This window comes from Myotis daubentonii, chromosome 7, assembly GCF_963259705.1.
Source record: "Myotis daubentonii chromosome 7, mMyoDau2.1, whole genome shotgun sequence".
Taxonomy (NCBI): domain Eukaryota; kingdom Metazoa; phylum Chordata; class Mammalia; order Chiroptera; family Vespertilionidae; genus Myotis; species Myotis daubentonii.
The window spans coordinates 48,294,517-48,320,258 of record NC_081846.1 but is presented as its reverse complement, the minus strand read 5'-3'; the positions used below and the strand labels follow the sequence as shown (position 1 = coordinate 48,320,258).

The 25,742-nt window shown below is 36.8% G+C and overlaps 1 protein-coding gene across 5 annotated transcripts; it reads left to right on the top strand.

Moving 5' to 3' along the window:
* The first annotated feature begins 18 nt into the window (after window positions 1-18).
* BBS5 (Bardet-Biedl syndrome 5) lies at window positions 19-24,425 on the top strand. Of its 5 annotated transcripts, XM_059704189.1 has the most exons (12): window positions 21-191; window positions 2,257-2,339; window positions 5,377-5,442; window positions 7,138-7,187; window positions 7,317-7,444; window positions 11,277-11,412; window positions 13,341-13,436; window positions 16,537-16,599; window positions 18,131-18,265; window positions 22,454-22,537; window positions 23,508-23,531; window positions 23,684-24,425. In XM_059704189.1, exons 1-12 carry the CDS (start codon window positions 133-135, stop codon window positions 23,783-23,785), a joined length of 1,026 nt encoding a protein of 341 aa, XP_059560172.1. In that variant the 5' UTR covers window positions 21-132; the 3' UTR covers window positions 23,786-24,425. The 5 variants fall into 5 exon arrangements, with proteins under 5 accessions (XP_059560176.1, XP_059560174.1, XP_059560173.1 ...); XM_059704193.1 differs by lacking the exon at window positions 18,131-18,265 and having other exon boundaries at window positions 19-191; XM_059704191.1 differs by lacking the exon at window positions 13,341-13,436 and having other exon boundaries at window positions 20-191.
* Window positions 24,426-25,742: the final 1,317 nt, after the last annotated feature.

Genomic DNA, 25,742 nt, shown 5'->3' with positions numbered 1-25,742 from the left:
CGCCTCAGCGAAGCTTGGGCCTCGGGGCCCGCCGTAGACGTAGCGACAGAGGCGTCCCGTTGCCTTGGAGCCGGCGAGACGCCGCTCGGCCTCCACCTCGGGGGAGCGGGCCCGCCGCGGGCCTCGGTCACCATGTCGGTGCTGGACGCGCTTTGGGAGGACCGGGACGTCCGCTTCGACGTGTCCCCGCAGTGAGTCGCGGATATTCCACAGCGGCGTGGGGCCCAGAGGGCGCCGCGGCGCGTTCCGGGCCAGCGGGCGGAGCCTGCACCCCCACAGCTGCGGCCCGGGCGAGGGTGCCCGGGGTGTGAGCCTGTGGTGGGCACCTCGGGGAACCCTGGATCGGCCGGACACGGCGGCGCTGCCGGGGCCGGCGTGACAGCCAAACGCGTCTAAACGACACGGTTTCGGGCCCGCGCGATGTCTGGCCCGGGGACCTAGGGCGCCTGAGCCCCAGCCCCGCGGGCACCACGCAGGACCCGGCGTCCAGCACCCCCGCGCGAGCCTGGGGTGGCCGTTTGGGGTGGTGGGAGGAAGAGGGCAGGGACGCGGGAAACGGGTTCTGAAACTAGGCCTAGAATAACGACACACGCTGCGAACCCTTGGATAAATGACTGCCGTCCAGTGCTTGAGGCTTCTGTCAGTACAATGAGGGGGTGGGCGTAAGTAAGCATCCCCCAAAACTCCTCACCGCGCAAACCTTATTTCCGGGGTAAGCCCCCGTCTAACTATTCATCTAAATCGCCAATAGGAAGAAGGAGCCGCTTTCGGAGCCTCTCAAACGGAAGTTTTTGGAAGATGCCATGCTTTAAAGAGAGAAGAGTTAGAAATCTCTTGCCCACAAAAGCCCAGGAAAAATGCCCATTTGGATATTAAATGTTGGAAAACAGTAAAGCTAAGGTTCTTGGGTTAATGACGTGGGACTTATTAGCCACTTATGATTCCTTACCATGAACAGAACCTAATTAGATGGAAAAATGAAATGTTAACTTTGAAGACTTACCGTATTCGTGACTAAATATGTAATACTAGCATGATCTTAGAACCTTTAAGGAGTTAAAAGGGAAGAGAATTTATGAAATTATAAACCATAGTTACATATTACACACATTCTATGACTTTTTCTGTTATTCTTGGGGGATTCCTGATCCAAGAAAACATCCATTTTGTGAATATTTTTAGTTATTAAACATTTAACAAATGCTTGCTATGTTCTGGTTACTGTGCTAATAGCTAGATACAAAATAATAGGAAATTATTTCCCATCCCTACCCCCATTCTAGTGCAGGAGATATACATTGACAATTATTTTTTTAAATGTGATAAAAACTATCAAAAGTGGTCAGAGCCTAGTCAAGGAAAACAGGAGGAAAGTATTGGGGGTGGGGGGAGGCAGAGTCTTGGAAGTATAAGCTTCATTGGCGAGAAGGCAATGTCTGGCAGGTAGAGGGTGGAGGTTAGTACAAATAGAAAAATAGGTTAGTCCGATTGTGAAATGTTCAACTGGGGATTTTGGACTTCATTTTCCAGGCAGTCGGGTGACAGGGAAGACTGAAGCAGGGAAGTGACATGATCATATCTGTGTTTTCAATATGTAATTGAGTTGGTTCTATGGAGAATGTCTTAGAAGACTCTCCTACATATTTTGCTAGGTTTTGTTTTTGCTGTTTTCTTTGATATACTGGAGTGCGTTCTATCGGCAAACCATTCTTCATTACTTTCTTTTGTCTCCTGTTTCTAATTGTTTACAAAGTCTTGATGATGCTTTGCTTTCCTTCCATACTTTCCTCTATTCAGAAACCTCTGGGGGTTCTCCACTGCCCACAGGATAAGGCGCATTCCTATCTGACTAGCATTTAGGGTTCTCCGGTTCTCCGTAATCTAGTTCTTACCTCCTAACCCAACTATATTTCTCACCACCTCTCAGTATGGACCTTCTTCTCCAGCCAGACCAGTTTCCTCACATTCCTTATCATTTCTTATTCCTGTGCCTCTCTCCCTCTCTTCCTTCTCTCTCTTTCCCCTTTCCTTCCCCTCCAAGTCCTACCTCTCTTTCTAGTTTTGGCTGCTCTACATGTCCTGGTCATTCCAGTCACACATCTCCCGGTTCTTGGAGTTTTGATTGCATGAGCATTTGGTACTGTATCCTTTATACTATTGGCTGTTTTATAGGTATATATATGTCTTTTTTCTCCCTAACTAGATTTAAGTGGGTGTATTGTAGCTTTAAAATTAAAGTATTTATATTTATTTTAGACAAATGAAAACAAGACCTGGAGAAGTCCTTATTGATTGTTTAGATTCAATTGAAGACACCAAAGGAAATAATGGGGATAGAGGTGAGTATATTATCTAATACATTTTATATTTCTGGTTTATATTAGCTGGAGAATAAGATATGAAAAGCATTGTATGTAATTCTGAGAGTGGGAGCCTTAAACCCACATAAGACTTTTCTTAGACTGAAATGGAAGAAAGGGTAGGTATTAAACCTGTAGCCAGGGAATACAGGTTCTTCCCTCAGAACTCTGGTCGTTCGGTAAGCCCTGATTCTGACATCAGCTTCATCCAATGTAGCTGTTAAAAGTCCAGGAGCTCTGTTTGCAAGGGTCATGGGATAGTTCTGACTTTTGGATCTGCCTCCCCCCAAAAAAAAATATGGGGTAGTGGAACACAATAGGTCATAGCTGTGCTACATGGAGCTATGCTTCCTTTTAAGAAACCCAAGAGTAATGCACAGTCCCTAATGACACTTAGAGACGGACACGTGGAGAGCAAATTCAATGCCGTATTATGAAGTCTAGTTATAGGTTAAGGACAGAAAATACTGTGAGACATCTGTGCATGTCACTGAGGAGCAGCAGGGCTGGACTCTTGAGTCCCTCCAAAACAAATTTTCCCAAGCAGCTGTATGGAGCCAATGACCGGTGGTCAGCAGGTGTTAGATGCATCACTTACTGTTCTTCAAGATAAAAATAGGAAATAAGGAGTGGGAAGCTTAGTGTATCTAAAAAGATCTTTGGGGGGAGAGGAGATTTAGTAGGGTGGGACATAAACCTCTTATTGAAGAGAAAAAGTGAGGAAAAGGAGCAGACCTCATTCACGTAAGAAGGATCAGTAAATCCTAGAGATAGAACAGTAGCCCTTACTGGCATAACATGCTCACTGCAGCATTTGAGTGGCTGATTCCTCTCTGAGACTTTCTTCTGGTCTGTTCTGGGATGGGATGTGAACAGCAGGTTCATTTATGAGCCTTTCTTCTCTGTGAGAACCTAGCATCATCACCAGCTACAGGTGGATCCTGTCAATAGCTAGAGCCCATCATTAAAGGAATCTTAGATCACATTTCTGAAATGCTTCCTAGTAAATGCCAAGACCAGGTAAGAATGAGTATCAAGACCTAGTAGCAAACAAGAAGTCTTAGTGTGTGCCTTTGGGGATGGAATAATAATCTCTAGAATCTGGAGTCTAGATGGTCAGATCTTGAAAACACCTGAATTAACTTAAGGAAGCCAAGAGAAAGTTTTGGTCTCATTCAGATTGGCAGGAGTTCTGATATGACATTCCATTCACTAGTCCAAACAAAGACTAAGGGTACTCACTGAGTGCAGTAACCTACACTAGCACTTTGAGGTAGGGAGGAAAAAACATCTTCCTGGCCAGAAATCTTACTATTAATAAAAATAACACACCTCAGAAACAATTGCTCAGAAAATGGAATTTTACAGGAGTGTACAGAGCTTCTGGCTAATAAGAAGGTAAAAAAAAGGAAGGGGCCCTGGCCAGGTAGCTCAGTTGTTCGGGCATCATCCTGTACACCAAGAGGATGAGGGTTTGATGCCAGGTCAGGACACATACTAGTATCTAGGTTGTGGGTTTGATCCCCTGTTGGAGTGAGTACAGGAGGCAACCAATCGATGTTTCTCTCTCTCTCCTCCTTCCTCCTTCAGTAAAATCAATTTTTAAAAAAACATATTTTCGAGTGGGGATTTTTTAAAAGGGGGGAGGGGAGAAGAATCCTGCCTTCTAGCTATCTCTTTCTCCTCCTTTCCAGAAGTGAGAAAATGACCAAGCTAAGTCACTCTCAAGTTCAGAAGCCCCATGTTAAAACTATAAATATCCCAAAAGATTAGCACATTTAATCCACTTCAACTGTAAGTGTTCTAACATGGAATTATCAGATTAGCTTTACGCACTGAAGCTATATGAGGATGAAACAGCCATATTTCAGTGTTTGGGAGATTAAGAGAAATAGGGAGAATTCTATTTTGGTGTTTGGGAAGACAGGGAGAAAAGTCCATACTTGGAATACTGGGTTTGGATTTGTACGATGGGGTCCTTTAGCAGGACAAAGGCAACATAAGAATGCTGGAGACTTGTAGGCGATATACCAAGAACAGAAAAACAGATGATCAGAGTTGGTCAGTGGTTTTATAAGGCAAATTCTTTGTCTGCAAACAACCTTTCTTGCATGCGCTACTGTCCTCCATTTGTCCCTCCAGACTCAGCACCTTCTCCACCCTTTCTCTTTTCTCCTGAGAAACTGTATAGACTACATCAAAGGCCTCCTGTGCACTCTAGCTTCTGGTGGAAGAGCCACGGCAGAAGATCAAAGGGAGGCAGGAGAGTGCAGTCTGGGTGTTTATTCCCCACATTCTTTCCTCTCAACATTTGGCTCTTTAACACCTTGTTCCTTCATTTGGTAAACTGCTCCCTATCCTTGTCCCTCTGGGCCTGGGTGGTACAGATCTGCTATTTCACTTATGGTTCCTGACAACCCACCCGTACCTTTGTAATAAATCCTTTGTATAGAAACCTCAATTATTCTAATTTGAGTGTGCCATCTGTTTTCTGTTTGACCCCGACTGATAGATGCAATGTCTACTCTTCCATGATCTTGTGTGAACCTTCCACTCTAGCCAGGCTGGGTTACTTATCATTTGTCAAGCATACCATGTAATGTTCTGCAGCTTCTCTTGAGGACACCTTCCTTTATTTTTGGAATCTCCTATCCCCTCTCACCCCAACATTCATACAGGTTTAGTCTGATTTTAGATATTCTAGGGGTTTTCAGGGAGGAAGGAGTATGACCTAGCTATAGATTACTCATAGAAGAGTTCTATGGTTATAATTTGTTGAAGAAATGTTGTGTTAAACAAAGTTAAGAGAGTTTTATTATTTTAGGGTTTCTCAAAGCTATCATAATATGCTAATTGTATTATAAATCTCTAAGATAGTTTACCATGCTCAGATTTACTTGACTTTTTTTTTCCCTTGGAGCTGCTGATACTGAGCCATTAGTTTCATGTCTACCTTATTTTGTATTGCAAAAATAAGCTCTTACTTAAGGTAACCTATTTTTTTGTTTGCTTTTAGGTAGACTCTTAGTAACAAATTTAAGAATTATTTGGCATTCTTTGGCATTACCAAGAGTCAATCTTTGTAAGTATCTTCATTAGATAACACTAGACAACAACAAAAAAATACTTTGTCAAGTGAACTTGCACAGTGACTTTTGATACCGAAAAAGCTATACTATAAAATATGTGGAAAACTTTATTTATTTATTTATTTATTTATTTATTTATTTATTTGATCCTCAACCCAAGGATATGTTTGTGTGTTTTTTAAATATATTTTATTGATTTTACTGAGAGGAAGGGAGAGGGATAGAGAGTTAGAAACATCAGTGAGAGAGAAAGATTGATCAGCTGCCTCCTGCACACCCCCACTGGAGATGATCCCTCAACCAAGGTACATGCCATGCCCTTGACCAGAATCAAATCAGAACCCTTCAGTCTGAGGGCTAACACTCTAACCAAACTGATTAGGGCCCAAGGAAATGTTTTTATTGACTTTTGGAGAGAGAGGACCTGGGAGGGAGGCGGGAGGGAAGAAGAGAGAGAGAGGGAGAGAGAGAGAGAGAAGCATCAATGTGAGAAAGAAACATCGATTGGTTGCCTCCTGTACTCACCCCAGCCAGGGATTGAACACACAACTATGTATGTGCCCTGACCAGGAATCGAACCCACAACCTTTTTGGTGCACCCCAATCCAGCACTCCAATCAACTGAGCCACCTGGCCAGGGCAAAAACTTTAAACTGATAAAAGTTTCAGAAATCCTTGACTAACCACTGACTGCATCAAAATTTAAAAGAAATGTTTTTTCAGTCCAGTTTATCTCCTGGACATAGGAGATTAGTACTCTTACATTGAATGATTTTGTTTGTTTTTTGTTTATCTTTAACAACTTGTTAATGACCTGTTTCAAATAATCCCTAAAAAGGGAAATCTAAATTGTAATAGAAAAGTACAAACTTTCATTGTGTTAAATTTTGTTTAACTTACTTTAAAAAACTATTTTAGCCCTAGCTGGTTTGGCTCAGTGGATGGAGCATCAGCCTGTGGACTGAAGGGTCCCGGGTCTGATTCGGATCAAGGGCACATGCCCAGGTTGCAGGCTTGATCCCCAGAAGGAGGCATGCAGGAAGCAGCCAATCAATGATTCTCTCTCATCATTGATGTTTCTCTTTCTCCCTCTCCCTTTCTCTCTCTGAAATCAATTTTTTAAAAAACAAACCAAAAAAAAACCACCTATTTTAGATTATCCAGCTAGACATTTTTTCTTAATGTAGTTATGCTAAGATTTTCAGTAAACCAATACTGTGTACATTTTAGAGAAGTAAATTTTCTTTGTCCCATGTTATGAATGTGTTTGTTCAAAGAGGCAGAATTGACTTTCGATTTCTTTTCATTATTTAACTTAAATTTATAGTTGTTTCATGGAAATGTTTAAAAGCTATATTTTTACATTTAATTTTTTAAAACTTAAAAGTTCTGAAGACTGTCAAACTACGGCGGGAAGGCTGGGGGGCGGGAGTGGGGGATAAGAGATCAACCAAAGGACTTGTATGCATGCATATAAGCATAACCAATGGACATAAGACACTGGGGGGTAGGGGAGGCTGGGGGAATGTCGAGGGGTGGGGGGTGGGGGTGAGGAAAGGAGACATATGTAACACTCTTTCTAATACTTTAAGCAATAAAAATTTAAAAAAACGTAAAATTTCTGTATATAAATTTTTTCTCAGTTTACTGTTATTCCATTCTTTAAATTCGTTGCTTTTGAATTTTAGCTATCGGCTACAACTGCATACTGAATATTACAACAAGGACTGCTAACTCTGTAAGTCTGAAAAACCTTATTGAAATATATATATAGTGAAGAAACATGAGATATTTGAGGTTGGTGTTTGTTTTCACTGTGAGAAATTGCTTTTAAAATCTGAACTTTTGAATAAATTTGTCCTTACAGAAATTACGAGGCCAAACTGAAGCTCTTTATATACTAACAAAATGTAACAGTACTCGTTTTGAGTTTATATTTACAAATTTGATTCCTGGAAGTCCTAGACTTTTTACTTCTGTGATTGCAGTACACAGGTATGGTAATACTTTGTGGATTATTGAATATTTTTATAATAATTCTATGATATAAAGGTTTAGAGAATAAAGTTTAGAAGTGTGGTGCTATCTTCCTCCAAGCTCTATTGCAAATATCCTGAAGGTCTTTAGAACACATTGTATTATCATTTAATAAACACTTTGAAGGTATTTATAAAGCACATATGACTATTGAAGATTCATAAAAAAAATTTACTGAAGATTCTATTAGCTACAAAGGTCGTTACAAGGAAATAGAAAATTCATTCAATGTAAATAACAAGGTTATATAATTTAATTAATGATTTTAAAAGATTATTCTTCTAATAATAGAAAATATGTCTGGGTGTTTTCCACAAAGAGTTTTGTTGTTGTTTTGCTTTGTGGTTGTTTTGGGCTTTTTATTTGTTTGCCAAATTCTTCTCTTTTCACTATTTCAGCTCTTTTTTTCTTTTTTTTTGATAAATCACTTATTCTTAAACATTTATCTCATGCTCTTTATTGATTTCAGAGAGGAAGGGAAAGGGGGAGAGAGATAGAAACATCAATGATGAGAGAGAACCATTGATCGAGCCCATAACTTGGACATGTGCCCCTGACCAGAATCAAATCCAGGACCCTTAAGTCCGCAGGCCGACACTCTATCCACTGAGCCAAACTGGCCAGGGCACCTCTTTTTTTTTTTTTTTTTTTATCCTAAGTGCTATTATTTTTTTTAAAAGCTTGACTATGATGACAGCAAAATAAATATATATACAAATTTATACACACATAAATACCATTGTTTTAATTTGCGCTTCTTTTATTACTAGTGATGCTGAAATTTTTCTTTTTTTGCTTATAGCTTTCTATTGTAAATTTCTTAATTATGTTTCTATCAGCCATATTATTGCAAATGTATTTCTTAGTTTCCTAGTTTGTTAGTTTTTAATTTTGTTGATTGTTTAAATCTACACAGTGTTTTAGTGTTTTGTTTTTTGTGTGTGTGTTTTACATATATAATTCATATAACATAAAATGTATTACTTTAAAGATCACACTTTGGTAGTTTTGGTATATTCACAAGATATCATCACTGCCCAATTCCAGAATATTTCTATCACCCCAAAAAGAAACTGCCAGGGCAACCACTGATTTACATTATATCTCTATGGATTTGCCTATTCTTGACATTACATATAAATGGAATCATATAATGTGGTCTTTTATATCTGACTTCTTTTTTTTATTTTATTGATTGACTTTTAGAGAGAGAGAGAGAGAGTTTTGTTGTTCCACTTATTTATGCATTCATTGGTTGATTCTTGTATGTGCCCTGACTGGGGATCAAACTCGCAAGGAAGCTACCCTGCCAGGGCCAACTTCTTTTTTTTTAATAAGTCAATTGACCCTTTTTTTTTTTTTTTAAGAGGGAGAGGAAGGGAGAAGGAGAGAGAGAAACATCAATGTGAGAGTGAAACATTGATTAGCTCCCTCCTACACACCCCCTACTGGGGATTGAGCCCAAAACCCTGGCCTATGCCCTGACCTGGCATTGAACTAGCAATCTTTCAGTGCCTGGGACGACGCCCAACCAATTGAGCCACACCGGCCAGAGCTATGTGTGACTTCTTTCACTTACATAATGTTTTCAAGGTCTATCATGTTGTAGCATATATCAGCATTTTACTCATTTTTATAGCTAAATGATACTCCATTGCATGGACGCATTTTGTTTATTCATCAGTTAATAGACATTTTTGTCTATTATGAATAATGCTGCTGTGAACATTCATATATAAGTTTTATGTGAAAACATATTTTAGTTTTCTTGGGTATATATCTAAACCTTAGCTTTTTATTTCACTTAACCTAGAGAAGTAATGTAAAATCAAGTTTGAAGGGAGCATGGAAGCTGCTTTTCTTTAATAGTATAAAAATGTTATGTGTTTCCCCAAAAATAATTTACAGCATAGATTCCATTTCTCCCCTGATTAAATATTGATAATTACAGCATTGAAGGAAATTAAAATTTATAAGCAAATGTTTGTATCCTACTTTCACAATTTATATGTTAGAAGGTTAGAGTAAACTGAGAAAATTAACATTGAGTACTATAATTTATATGAGCGACTTCTAAAGTTATTTAGGCTAAGAAAACCTTTTAGTTTCATTATAAGGGTAAATTAGCCTATATTTTTGTGGAGAAAAATTAGAATTAATTAATCAAAAGTTAAGAATTTTCTTACAGTAGCCAAGATATGAAGCAACCCAAGTGCCCATCAATGGATCAGTAGATTATAAAAAAGTTGTGATACATATGTACAATGGAATATTACTTGGCCATAAAAAAAGTGAAATCTGCCCTGGTCAGATAGCTCAGTTGGTTAGTATCATCCCAATATGCCAAGGTTGTAGGTCCAGTCCCCAGTCAGGGCACATACAAGAATCAACCAATGAGTGCATAAATAAGTGGAATAACAAATCTCTCTCTCTCTCTCTCTCTCTCTCTCTCTCTCTCTCTCTCTCTTTCTCTCTCTCCCCCATCCTCTCTAAAATCAATAAATGGAATTTAAAAAAAAAAAGAGTGAAATCTTTTTTTTTTTTTAAATATATTTTATTGATTTTTGACAGAGAGGAAGGGAGAGAGACAGAGAGTTAGAAACATCGATGAGAGAGAAACATCGATCAGCTGCCTCTTGCACACCTCCTACTGGGGATGTGCCCGCAACCAAGGTACATGCCCTTGACCGGAATCGAACCTGGGACCTTTCAGTCCGCAGGCCGACGCTCTATCCACTGAGCCAAACCGGTTACGGCAAGAGTGAAATCTTAACCATTTGTGACAATGTGGATGGACCTAGAGGGTATGCTAAGTGAAATCAGTCAAAGACAAATACCTTATGTTTTCACTTATATATAAAAAATAAATAAATGAACTAAGAAAATAGAAACAGACTCATAGCTACAGAGAACAGACTAATGGTTGCCAGAGGGGAGGGGGGTTGGGGAACTGGTGAAAAAGGCGAAGGAATTAAGAAGTACAAATCAATAGTTACAAATAGTCATGGGGATATAAAGTACAGCATAGGGAATATAGTCAATAACGTTGTAATAACTATGTTTGGTGCCAGGTGGGTACTGGAAATATCAGGGAATTACTTTGTAAAGTATGTGATGAACCACTATGCTGTACACTTGAGACTGATAGAAAGTAATATTAAATGTAAACTGTAATTGAAAAATAAAATTTTAAAAAGTTACAAATTTTCTTCTGTATTTATTATTTATTAATATAGAGACATGGAAAGAAAACAAAATTATAGAGATTTTATACACACACACAGATACACACACTGTCTGTCCTAGACTCTGTCCTAGGGTTACTTTTGGAATTGGTACAGATTCATTCTAATTCTCTATGTAGAGGTAAATGTGAGCATAATTTCTTCAGGTTGTAGTGAGAAAAAGAATAATGGTGCCTTTTGACTAAAACAAATGAAGGGGAGCATTTTGATAGAAAAAATAATTTTCATGTCTACTATATAGAAGCCTTGTTTCTCAGTTTGAGAGAAAATCTGTGCCCTCTCATTGTGCTGTGTGATAAGTAGTGCCTTAAAATTAGACATCTAAAAAATAGTTTACTGAGATAAAATATGTAAGTGCTACACTAAAATGACAAAATCTACAAAAGACTATAATCACCAAAACTTGCTGAAAAGAAAAAAATTTCAATTTACTGTAATAATTACTTGAGTGATGTATATAAGTACTAACAATTGTATATTTTAACATAAAGAAAGAAAACTGCATTTTCAGTTTGGGTTAGCCTCTTGTTTGTTCTCTTTTATAGAGCATATGAAACTTCTAAAATGTATCGTGATTTTAAATTGAGAAGTGCACTAATTCAAAATAAGGAATTAAGGTTATTACCACAAGAACATGTATATGATAAAATCAATGGAGTATGGAATTTATCCAGTGATCAGGTATTGTACAAAAAACTAATGAATCTTTTGGATCAGTACCTTGATAATCATTTTTCCATTTATCATTAGGTTTATATATTCATTTAACTGTTAAAATTAGCATCATACCTCTTAATAAGTTAACATTATAACTCTTCATATAAAATAATATAATTTTCATATTTTTATGGTTTTGTCCTGTTTAACATTTGCCCTGCATTGCATTTAGAGCTGGAATGGACCTCAGATCATCTCTAGTTTAGCCTCTCTTCACTTATCGTTGTAAAACTCAGGCCCTTAAGAATCAAGTGACCTCACATACCTTGTTCAGCCCAGAGCCATGATCTTCCCCCAATGCTACTACCCTGCACTCCGCATCTTGATAACCTGTACTAATGGAGGAGAGCTAGGGGTTGGACCATCACAGAAGTTTTTAAATCTGGTCTTTATGGAATTAAATATATAATTCATTTGGTGACTCCTGTATCCATTATTGTACTCTTGAAATTATTACTAGTTGAAACATGTAAGCAACTGATAGTTGGAATAAATAACATTAATTTCTAGAGAAAAATTTGTCTCTTACTAAGAATAGTTTCCAGTTTATGGTGTGTTACAACCTAGATTACACTGACAACCACTGTGGTAAAGCTATAGCATTTGAATGACGAGCATCTTGCTAAAATAAACATTGAATCATAAACTTAAATTGTAAATAAACTTTGCTCATTTGAAAAGTTGTAGTTTTAAACTATGATAAATGTTCTATAGGAGATACACATTCCCCATCTGACTAACTACTTTTCACCAGGAGTCAGCAAAGTTTAGTATTGTTTAATGAGACTTGGTCTGGGAATAATGGTGAATAAATTTTTTTGTACGATAATTTTTTACAAGATAAGAGTGGAGAGGAGAATATATGTACTTCTATATATTCTTATTAATTTCATTATAATTGGGAAATAGGTGATCTTTTTTGCTGTTTCAAACTTGGTCATTCCAGGAAAAGGCTTTTTAAGTTTTGGGTTTGTTAGTTAATGTTTTATGTGCAACCTCAAAGTATAAAGTAAAGAAAATTCTTCTAGTGCAGTGATGGCGAACCTTTTGAGCTCGTCGTGTCAGCATTTTGAAAAACCCTAACTTAACTCTGGTGCCGTGTCACATATAGAAATTTTTTGATATTTGCAACCATAGTAAAACAAAGACTTTTATTTTTGATATTTATTTTATATATTTAAATGCCATTTAACAAAGAAAAGTCAACCAAAAAAATGAGTTCGCGTGTCACCTCTGACACGCATGTCATCGGTTCGCCATCATTGTTCTAGTGTATGTGGTGGGGAGGAGGTGGAAAATGATAGATAAGTGATAGAGGCAGATAATTTTGGTGCCATGTTATTAGGTCTTGCAGATTTTTTAGGGCACTTAGCTACTATATTAGGATAATTATGAAAGATGTTGAGGGACCCTGCAACTAGAGTTTGATCTGTAGTTAGTGTGGAAGAGCCACAGTATAGCTCTTGTGGACTAATGAGGGTTAGCACCTGTGTTTTGTCTCTTTGGCATCACAACTCCCTTGCCTTGACTTATCCCAGGTTTTGAATAATAGTCAGAATAAGATCCAGCACTTGATAACACTTACTATGTGCCGGACACTGTGCTATGGGCTTTATTTACATAGGTTATTTAATCAGATATTCATTTTACATTTCATACAATGCATCAAAAAGAAATTTGCCCCTGGGTGAGACAGCTGGTAAGTACCGATGATGTAATGATTAACTCCAGAGCCATGATCTCAGTAATCTAACTGTACTCCATAATTCCTGTACTCAGTTCTGGTATTTGCAGTTGCTCTGATCATTAGAATTATTCTGGTGTTTAGAAAATAAAGAATAAGTATTCAACCAAATGATCATTGATGTATCTCTCATTACTCTCCTTTATAGGGAAATTTAGGAACCTTTTTTATTACCAATGTGAGAATTGTGTGGCATGCAAATATGAATGACAGTTTTAACGTCAGTATACCATATCTGCAAATTGTAAGTGCATGATGCATTTTGATGACCTCATTTTAATGCAGAATAATTAATTTTTGTTCAACAGTTAAGAGGATTTTTGGGATTAGATGAGTTATCTTTCTGCCTTTTTAAGTGGCAGCAGTTTAACTGAGAGCATACTTTTAAAATGTTAATAATTTACTATTTCAACATAGAAAAGATCCAATTGTACTTATAGTCAAGGGAAACAGCACCATTACAACTTGCTATTAAGAAAGAAATATACTGGATTCTAAAACTTAGTTTTCATACAGATTAAGATGTTCGTTTCTTAGATTCCATTCAAAGGGGTTTGGCTACTAAAGTTTTCCATAACCTTTCTGTGATGCAGGTATATGGTTGTTCCTTGGCATGGGTTCAGCATACTAATCCATACACTTTATTTTGGCTTTCTTCCTACTTTTTGCTTAAACAGAAAGGATATTTTTTTTTAAATCCTCTCCCAAGGGTATGTCTAGAGAGAGGAAGGGATAGAGAGAGGGAGAGAGAAAAACATCAATGTGAGAAAGAAACATCAATCAGTTGCCTCCCGTATACACTCCGGCTGAGGATTAAACCTGCCATCTTTTGGTGTGCAGGATGACACTCCAACCAACTGAGCCACCCAGCCAGGGCTCTGCTCAAACCCTTTTTTTTTTCTTTTTCTTTTTTTTTTTAAAGAAAAGCAAGCAAGAATTTATTGACCAAAGCAAAAACACACTTAGGACAGTGAAACTAGGGAAGAATTAGCAAGAGAGCCTAGACTGGGCTGCTTTGGCTCACTGAGAAGTCAGAGAAAAGGAAGGCTTGGAGACAGGTTCAGGGTTAGCCCAGGACAAGCTGCCGCTGCCCATTGCTCCCCTGGTTGCAAGTCTCAGGGGTCCCTTAGAGGTTAGGGGATTCGTGCCTATGGGGGAAGGAGAAGGGAAAGAGGAGAGGGAAGGGCATGGGAGTGTTCCCTGGAGGGAGAGTGCTGTTCAAACTCTTTTAAAGACAGAATAAAATCATTCATTCTGTGAATGAATTGTATTCTGATACAGCTTTGGTGAAAGAATTCAATATGGTTTTTAATGATAATGGTTTTAACTTAAGTTGAAGCTGTTAAAATCCAAAATAAGTAACTACATCTAAGACCAATTTGTTTTGGGAAAATATAAAAGTGGTTCTTTTTACTCTGCTGTTGCTGTTATGATAAGTATGTGGTATGGTGGAACAAATAATAAACAATAAACTGAAAAATTTCATTTTATATACAATCTAGTGCAAACTAGATGGAACATAAAAATACTTAATGAAAATCCTGTGAAGTTATTCTATGATAATTGCCTTTAATGTAGTATAAGAGTAGTCTTAAGACTAAGCAGTTTCATTAATAAATATTTATGGAGGAGATACAATGTATGTATATTTGGAAAATGTCATTTTTAAGAGACTGCTTGGCCTATGAGAAGGATGATTCTTTGGAAAATATTCTCAAGCCTATCTTTTGCTAAATTGTTTGATTTCTGAGTTACTTTAAAATATCTAATCATTCATTTGCCTGATATTGAGAAGCTGCTCTGTGCTAGATGCTAGAGATACAATCAGAAAAATCATGAACCAGAACTTCACTGTTCCTGCCATCAAGGAGCTTTCTGTCAGGTGGTGAAAAGCAACACATTAAACAGAAAATCATAAATTCTGATAGGAAGAAAATTATTTCTGGCCATCTAACGAAATACAAGAATTTATAATCATGGCTGGGAAGATGTGACAGAGGCCACATAGGTATTTGATAAATTGGTGCTTCTGGTGTTCATTGCTGTTCTATATTGTATTTACATGTGTTTTGGCTTGCCTAACCTAAACTCTATTATGCTGAATAATTATATGAGTAGTAAATAACCTGTGCTTTCTGCTCTTCAAATACGGTACTTTTTGTTCTTTAAGAAAACAGTTGCCAGTATGGCTTCTGGATGAATTCAGCCAGGCCCAAACAGCTTGCAATCTGATATCATCACAGTCTGTCACTAAGGCAGTCATAGTCTAACTTCAGCTCATTTAACACCTCTGCCATTGCCCTGACCCCATTCCTATGTATATATCCTTGCCAGTTTCCATCTTAGCAGCCTATGTCACCCACAGTTACCTGGTTAGTTTACCTACTGACAATCCAGGTGCCAGTGTTTCATGGTTCTAAACCAGGACTGTGTGCACTACTGGTGGGGTGTGAAGTAGTCTAGATAGAAGGCCAGGTTTTCATAACAATTACCATTTAATCAGTCTCCCTTCCCCCTCTAGTCTCCTATCCTCCCCCCTCTCCAGGCATTTCACCTCTTGCTCCCTCTTCCTCTCTTTCTTCTCTCTCTCTGTTTCAACCTCAAATGTCTGTCTGGAAGTATAATATTCCATCACCTACCACAGACTACCCTTCTCTGTCTGTCGGTCTGCTGGTCATAATGGTAGACCCTCCACTTTTTCTCTCTAACCCCACCCAAGTACCTTTTGTGTCACTCTCCACAGGTCCTACCTGCCTCTTCCCTTCTCCTAGGCCACTGATGTCACTGCTCATCACCTGCTAGGCAAGCTTAGCCTTCATGTTCCGCTTACCTGTGGGTGTTAGCTACATTTGACCTATCCCAGCCTTCCTAGATGCCCAGTGATGAATGCCCTCAACTTGTTTTTTTCTTTTAACAAATGGAACGGAGATTCTTTAAGAAAGTAGCCACCTGTGATGTAAGAAACAGAAGGCACATGTAACTTTTAAAAACTAAAGCAGCCATAGGAGCCACAAAAGACTCTCCCTCTGCATAACTAAAAGTTTGCTGGCCTTTGGTTCAAATTATCCAGAAAGATTTTCTGACTTCCAAGGAAATCAGGGAAATTTGTACATATTTCAGAGATGTCATCCTTATATTGCTTTATAAGTTTGCCACTTATTTCAAATGTGCAAGTTTTTTTTTTACTAGATTTCTGTGGGAGTATAATGAAGGAAAGAAGAAGAATTCTTTTATTTAGACTATGAAAAGTGGTATATTTTGTGAAAGTTGAAAAAATATGCTAAAAATTCACTGCTATCAGATAATAAAAACAGCATCTTTTTTCTTTTTCATTTTACATCTAGCGTTCAATAAAGATTAGAGATTCAAAATTTGGGCTAGCTCTTGTCATAGAAAGCTCTCAGCAGGTAAGATACTTAATATTTTTATTAATCTTCAATAGATTTTTAAAACTATGTAACAGTCTACTTTTAATTTTATTTATACTGTAACCAGTTTACATCCAAGAAGAACTTTAGCTATAACAAGAAGTTATATGAAGAGTGTGAAGTCACTCAGTAATTGTCCCCATAGGAAGAATCCTGGTTATGTTTCTTTGTTGGACAAGCATACTCATTACTATCATTATGATTATTATGTTTAATGAAAGAGTCAAGTCACTGTACTTTTCGTGCATTACTTCAATCTTTACACAACTCTATGATACGGTTACTATTCTTTCCCCATTTCACAGTCAAGGAAACTGGGGCCTGGAGAATTTAGGAGCCTTGCCCATGTTCTCACTAGTAAATGGTAGGGCTAGGTTTCAATTCAGATCTGATTGATTCACAAGACTATGTTTGAGAAACACAGATATTTACAGATATACACACATACACACTTGAGACTTTATTCTCTCACAAGATTATATTGTATCTAATTATAAATTGCTATGTTCATTATACCAGATTTTTTAAGAAATACATTTAAATAAAACATTTATTATTTGTAAAATCACTCCTCTTCTCATTTCTAAGTTTAAATATGAATGTCTACTCACTCCTTTCCTGTGGCCTGTTGGTCAGCTGCCATTTATTGAGTGCCTACTGTGTTCTAGGAATTGTACAAAATGTCATATATATATCATTTTATTTAATACAACTTGTTAACCATTTTATGGTTAGAAAATTGAAGCTTAGAAAGATAATAAAAGTTTCCCAGTATCATACAGCTAGCAAATTTTTTAACAATATTTTTTATTGATTTCAGAGAGGAAAGAAGAGGGAGAGAGAGAGAGAAACGTCAAGGATGAGAGAGAATCATTGATTGGCTGCCTCCTGCATGCCCCACACTGGGGATCGAACCCACAACCTGGGCATGTGCCCTGACCAGGAATTGAACTGTGACCTCTTGGTTCATAGGTTGACGATCAACCACTGAGCCACACTGGCCGGGCCAGCTAGTAAATTTTTCATTCTTCAAGGTGATAGCCTCAGGTAGATCATCCCCTTACCTCTTTTAATATATAGTATATTCCTTTTCAAGGTCTAGCGTAAGAAAAACTTAGTTCCCTTGGCCATCACAATCTACAGTGTATCTTTAAACTTGAAATATCAAGTTTGATATTTACAGATGAAATGATGTGATATCTGGATAGGCTTTAAAATAATCCTGAGTGTGTGAGGGGAGGAGATCTGGGGGAGGGTACGGTTACAGATAGAAGAATTGGCCATGCCTTGTTACTTGTGTACACTGGATGATGGCTGCATGGACGCTTACTGTACTCTTTCTATTTTTGTTTATGTTTGAAGTTTTTCATAATAAAATTTTTATTTTAAAAAATCAGCTTACATATTATGCTCTGAAATAAGACAATTAGAGCTAAAATTTATCATATGTATATCCTGAAATAACATTTCTCTGGCTTGTTTCTTTTTTTTTCATTATTTTTCCTTGTAGAGTGGAGGATATGTTCTTGGCTTTAAAATAGATCCTGTGGAAAAACTACAAGCATCAGTTAAGGAAATAAATTCACTTCACAAAGTCTATTCTGCCAGTCCTATATTTGGAGTAGATTATGAGATGGAAGAAAAGGTAATTTGTTCACTGTGTAAAATACGGTGTTTGCTGAATTGTTTTCACACAATCTATAAAATTCAGATATAAATACATTATGTACAACTTAATTTTAAACTATGTTTAAAAGGTTGACTACAGACTCTGCTCTGTGCTCACCACCTGTCTTCTCACGGGCTGCTTCATCTTTAATTCCTGCCCTTCTCGGTGAGCAGCCTATCCAGAGAAGTCTCCATATGCAAGGCTCCTTGATGTAGACAGACTAGAATCTCTCACTCTGTAAGCTTTGTTTTTATTCTACTTCAGCCTCCCATTAGCACAGGCAAACCTTACAGACACCATTTTCTTCCTCCAAGGCCCTACAGCATAGCAACTGCAGGAGTTTACTCCACTAATATGGTCTGTGTCCACCCCTATTCCTCAGTTCCTGTGCAAGCCCAGTTATGAAATATTTTGAATATTATCCCCACATGTTCACTCTTTGTCTCCCCATGATATCTGGTTTCTCACCAGTTCGACTCTCCAGGTACATCAGTTCTCTTTTGGCTTTACTTTCAGCCTCTCCAGCAAGGACCCTTGTCATCTGACTTATCACTGTGCACTCACCAGCCACTGCATTAGAGACACCCTCTCTGTATTCTATCAGTACCCTTGCCAGAGGCTCTCTCACTGGTACCCTCGCTGACCACTCCATCACAGGTTCCCTTGCTGTCTGTTTTATTGGTCCCTCACTGTATATCTATTGTTGGTGTCCTTGCTATCCACTCTTTCATCAGTGTCCCTACTGGTACTCAGCATGTTGACCCATGTCACATATCACATATATTATCTATATTAATTTCTCATTTAAAAGTTTATCTTAGCCCTAGCCGGCTTGGCTCAGTGGATAAAGCGTCAGCCTATGGACTGAAGGGTCCCAGGTTCGATTCCGGCCAAGGGCACATGCCTGGGTTGCGGGCTCGATCCCCAGTGGGGGGCATGCAGGAGGCGGCCGATCAATGGTACTCTCTCATCATTGATGTTTCTGTCTCTCTCTCCTTCTCCCTTCCTCCCTCTGAAATCAATAAAGAAATATATTTTTTAAAAATGTTTATCTTAGTAATTAAATTAGGTAAATAATTTTCCAAGTCAGTAAAATACACTAAGACTTGGTAGAGTATCTCAAATTCGGCATACCTATAATGGCAGCGTTTTTCTCAAAAGCAGCATCCTGCCGATTTACCTATTTATTTACTACTTACTTATTTTTAGCATTGTCAAAGTTGGCTATACTCAAAACCATGGAGTTCCCCCCCCCCTTTATTTATTTGTTTATATGTTTGTTTATTTTAGAGAAAAACATTGAGTTGTTCCACTCATTTATACATTCATTGGTTGATTCTTATATGTGCTCTGACTGGGGATCAAACTCACAACCTTGGCATATCGGGACAACACTCTAACCAACTAAGCTACTCAGCCAGGGCTTTTCCCCATTATCTTATTTTATACATTCAGTCGAGTATACCAGTCTCTTCCCTGTTCCTATCTCCTTTTTTCCATACAAACCCAACTTCAATCCTAACTTCACTATTTATTTTTGATCCTAGGCAAATTGAGTTTCAGTTTTCTCATTATAAAATGAAGATAATACCCCGGCCAGTTTGGCTCAGAGGAAAGAACATTGGCTTGTGGACTGAAGGGTCCGGGTTCTATTCCAGTCAAGGGCACATACCTCAGTTGCAGGCTCAATCCCTGGCCCCAGGTGGGGCACATGCAGGAGGCAACAGTCGATGTGTCTCTCTTACATCAAAGTTTCTCTCTCTGTCTCCTCCTCTCCCACTCTCTCTAAAAAAAATTAATGGAAAATTAATAAATTAATCCTTGGGTGAGGATTAACAAAAAACAAACAAATAAAATTTTAATAAAATAATAAAATGAAGATAATCTCTCTTAAAAAGTTACTGATTACCTAAACAACAAAAAAAGGTATTGATAGCCTGGCAGGCATGGCTCAGTGGTTGAGTATCTATCGACCTGTGAACCAGGAGGTCACAGTTCAATTCAATCTCTAGTATGGGGCGAGCATGAGGCAGCAGATCAATGATTCTCTCTCATCATTAATGTTTCTCTCTCCCTCTCCCTTCCTCACTGAAATCAATAATATATATATACTTTTTAAAGTTATTGATAAAAATGTTATTGATCATATCTATAAAATGTTTGGCACCTGGGAGATACTTGGCTTGTTAGTTCTACCCATTCTTTCTCTCTTTCCCCCTTCTTTGGCCCCAGTACATATAATAGCCAACCATAATAGCTCACTCTGTCACCTCATATAAATCCCTACTCGAACAGCCACCACTCCAGGGAGGTCTTCCCTGACTATCCATCTAAAATGGCAACTCCACCCTAGCCAGTTTGGTTCAGTGATCAAAGGGTCCCGGGTTCGATTCCAGTCAAGGGCACATACCTTGGTTGCAGGCTCCTCCCCAGCCTGGGCCTTGATCAGGGCTCATGCAGGGGGCAACCAATTGATATGTTTCTCGCACATCGATGTTTCTCTCTGTCTTTCCCTCTCTCTTCCACTCTCCCTAAAAGTCAGTGGAAAAAATACCCTCAGGTGAGGATTAACATTAAATAAATAAGCAAACAAATAAATAAAATGGCAACTCCCGTCACTTTTTTGTCCCTCATTCTGCTTACTTACTTTATTTTTGGTAACACTAATCAGTCTCTTCTGCTTCTGCTATAAATAAACTCCATGAAGTCAAGATTTTTATCTGTTTTCTTTAACCATTATATCTCCAGCAGTCTCAACTGGTACATAACAGATTCTTAGTGAATATTCAGTTGTTGAACACATGTTTGCCATTCACTGCTCTAAGAACTTTATATGTATCATCTCATTTAATCCTCTCAACAATACTATGAAGTATATTATCACCTGCATCCACAGTTAAGGAGACCTTAGGTTAAATTACTTGTAACAGTCACACAGCTCTGAACATAACTTCAAACACTGAGGCTAACCTCAGAATATGAAATCAGTTCACTCTCTTATCAAGCAATACCCTTCTACTCTCAGCCCTCCCCCACCAAATACTTACCAATAAAGTCCAAATTTTTTGAGCTAATATTAAAGAATTTCAGTAGACTTCAGTCTACCTTTCTCACCTTATCTGCACAGCCACAGTATCTGGTTGTACATGCACACTGTTAACTCTAGAGAACATTGTTCACATGAACTTTAGTGTGAATGATGCTCCCTAGTGTTTTTCTCCAGCCACATCCTGTGATTTTTCACCTTTGCTGATGCTGATCCCCTCTGCCAGAAATACCCTTTCCCCTAATCTCCTTATGAATATCATCCTCATCCTAAAAGCCCTAGATCAAGACCTCTATATCATGAAAATTTCTGGGATTCACAATTCAGAAGTTGTGCTTTCTCCAAACTCTTTGATTATAATAGATATTGCTTTTGTTACAGCTCCTTTTGTATGTTAAACCAATGATATTAGTAACATTTTACCATTTTCAGCTAATAAAAATGGCAATTTCAAATGGTTCAACCTAATATTTAGTTATTTGTAATTATATTTTATCCTTTGCCCCACCTTCCACTATATTAAAAGCCTTTCGTGGTTAAGGTCAGGGACTTTAAACCCTTGGTAGCACTAGCATAGTACCTAATACACCAAGGATACTCCAGTATTTGAAAAATAAGTTCATAAGTAAAAGTATTATATTATGTTTTACCTTTTATAATATTCCCTACAAAGCTTAGTTCTTTTACTTTTCACAGGTTCTACTTAATGATTATTTTGGGGGAAACTTTGTTTTGTTTAACTGTATGAAAGAAAATCAGATAAAGTTCAATGAGAGTTTTTTCTTTTAGAATATCTGTATTATTTTAGAATTCTATCTGTAAGATTTCTTTTAGAATATCATATTGAGGATGTGTAAATTTGTCATTTTAATTCTTTTGATGATATCAATTTCAGATTTAAAAGCTTAGGTTTAACTGACTCATTTTATTACCCAAGTTAGTTTTAATAGAATATGTTATACAATGAATTTTATAAGACTTGAATAGTTTACAATTATGTTATCCATTTATAAATTTATAATTCTCAGTAAATTTTACTAAAATTATTTGTTTAATTAACATTGTCTCTTTAATGCATTTTTTTGTTTGTTTAATGCATTTTAACACCTGATTTTCAGCCACAGCCTCTTGAAGCTCTGACAGTTGAACAGATTCAAGATGATGTAGAAATAGACTCTGATGATCACCCAGACGCTTTTGTGGTAAGCATCCCAAAGGAGGTTACTCAATTTCTTGTGATTCTGAGTCACGTTTTATTAAATAATAGATTAAGTATATAAATACCATTGAACTTGAGACTTTTGAGAGTATTTTAAACATGAGTTGGAGTGTAATTTTTTTTTTAAGTTAGGGGTTTTGTGTGTGTGTGAAAATATTTTTTCAGATCGCAGGCCGGCGCTCTATCCACTGAGCCAAACCAGTTAGGGCCTGAAAATATTTTTTAATTACCAAACTGGGAAATAGTTTGAGAACACAATTATTCAGATTTCAGATATGTGAAAAGTTTTCCATACTTTTAGAATAATAGAAAATGCTAAATATAGTTAAATAAATTAATTTAATATCTGTACTTTCTATTTATAGGTATTACTTTCAATTTATAGGTATTTTATCTTAAAATGAATATCTATTTTAACAATAAACTTTCCTGTTTCTAAATTTGTATTATGTAATTAATAGTCAAAATAATAATAATGCTTACTTTATATTGTGGTCTAAGAATCTGACCAGAATACCTCTCTGAGAACATATATTTCTAAACAAAAATGTGAAATTAGTATAAAATATTTAATTATAAACTTCTACTATTACCTTAAACTCTATGCGTTTTCTGACTGATTACTTTGTTTTGTTTTGCCAGCATCTTCTTGTAAACAAAAATTAGGGATGATATTTCACTACTCTCTAAGTCATACTTTTTATCTTTTAACAAAGCACAATTTTTAGAGTTTAAAGCACAACTCTTGAAGATCTTAATAATGACGGACTGAAAAAGCAAATTCTGCTACCAGCATTGTAAAGATAATTAAGAAAATCGTTAGACACATAGTAACAGAATATAAAATATATTGTCATAGAATTGTTCTGTAAATTAATTACCTGTTCCTTAGCTCACTGACCCATTATAATATTATGTCACATATGTGAAATATAATTTTCTTTATCTTATAGGCTTATTTTGCTGATGGCAATAAGGTAAGGATATTTTATCTATAGCATATGAAAAAAATACTTTCTATTTTCTAACATTTAGTATTCACAAACTTATGTGAAACCTATTTTTTGTTTTTTCCCTCTTCTATGCCTACCTTCTCTATTCCCATCTCATCCTCTTATCTCCCAAAAAGCAACAAGATCGTGAACCTGTATTTTCAGAAGAACTGGGGCTTGCAATAGAGAAATTGAAGGATGGATTCACCCTACAGGGACTTTGGGAAGTAATGAGTTGATCTTGAGTTGAGCTGGATTTTTATTTAAAGATATCTCAAGATTAAAGATACTAGTTGTCTTCTATAAGGCATGGAATAGTTTTTACGTTTACAGAAAAAGCTTTTAAGAAAGAGTTTTTTAATGATTGAAGAAAATTTCATTTAGGCTTTTACTATCAGTTTTTTAAAAAATTATATTTGAAACTGTAATCAAAATGTATTTGGTTTGTAAATATGTCTATTTTGTTCCTAATACTTGTAAACTATTAGTCTGTGGATAGTAAATGAATGTATCACATTGGGTTTAATAAAAAGTTTATGCAGCACCACTTAATGTTTTGAAAGTATTATTTAAAAGAATAAGACTATTCTTATGGAGGAATCAAATTACAACTGTTAATTATAAAAATCTGCTTTAAATATATTATCATATAGCTCCAATGTAAGCCAACTCTAATATAAATTATAACCCTTAAATTTGTCATTTTTAAGTAATCATGTCTATAAAAATTGTAGCTAACTCTGGAATATATCAACTCCTATGTAAAGTTTTGAGCAATTTTATAAATAATTTCAATATAGTTTAGGCAAGAACACATTTTATTTTGTAAGTAAATCATTTTAAATAATTTATAAATAAATAGTTCATTTATTGACTTCATCCTTGTTTGTATTAATTGAAATTTCTTTGAAGTTTTCAAAAATCAGTTTTCTGATTTCTTGGTTAGGTAAGATGTGGTGACTTCTCTGGCCTCAATGCTTTTTGCCACTGCTTTGTATAAAGAAACGTCATAAGGAACCTTTGTCAAATCATTGAAATTAGCCAAAGGAACCCTCTTTAGTCTAGAGCAGTGGTTCTCAACCTTCTGGCCCTTTAAATACAGTTCCTTATGTTGTGACCCAACCATAAAATTAGTTTCGTTGCTACTTCATAACTGTAATGTTGCTACTGTTTTGAATCGTAATGTAAATATCTGATATGCAGGATGGTCTTAGGCGACCCCTGTGAAAGGGTCATTCGACCACCGAAGGGGTCTCGACCCACAGGTTGAGAACCGCCGGTCTAGAGGGAAAGGAATAAGCATGTAAAAACATTTAAGATAAGGTTCGAGCAAGTGCTGATTTGCATCTAATAAACAACAATGACTAAAAGCTATAAAATACTTTATTTAAATAGGAAAGGATTTCTACATTTTATGGGGTGGGGTTATATGATAACCTATATTAAGGGAAAAAATGGTTGTTGGAAAAATTTATAAGGTCACCAAATGATACCAGGAATATTGTTTAAGTAGTTTTTCAAGCAAAAGTGACTATAAAATTGTCAGCTAGTAAGGAATAATCTCAAATAACATTATCATGGTGTTTGTATCTGACTCAATCTTTTCAAATGTTAGGTGTTATGTGTAGAGAGAAATGAGTCACTTATTGTTTAAATAAGGGAGCAGCTGTGAGTTTTTCCTAGTGTGTTAAACCGTAGTGCCGTCTATAAATGGAAAAAGAGTCAATGAGCTCTTCTTTCAGCTGTTGTTTTAGCAGCTGACGGTACCACTGACTTCACTATGATGTAAATAAGAGAAAAAACCTTTACTCATGGATAGAGATCTTGAAGTTTAAAAATACATAATTCTCTAATCTGAAGGCATAGCACTGAACAAAACAACACCCCCCTGTCTCCCCCCCAAAAAAATTCCCTATCTTCATGGAGCTTATGTTCTTTTGAGCATGTTTAAGAATATCAAGAAGTGGTACATATATGCAATGGAATATGAAAAAAAAATCTTGCCATCTGCAACAACATGGATGGACCTAGGGTGTATTGTGCTAGTGAAATAAGTCAGAGAAAGTCAAATGTCAGATGATTTCACTTAGAAAACAAAATAAATAAGCAGAACAGAAAGAGACTCATAGAGAACATTTTGATGATTGGCAGATGGGAGGGGAGTTGGCAGGTTGAGTGAAAAAGGTGAAGGGATTA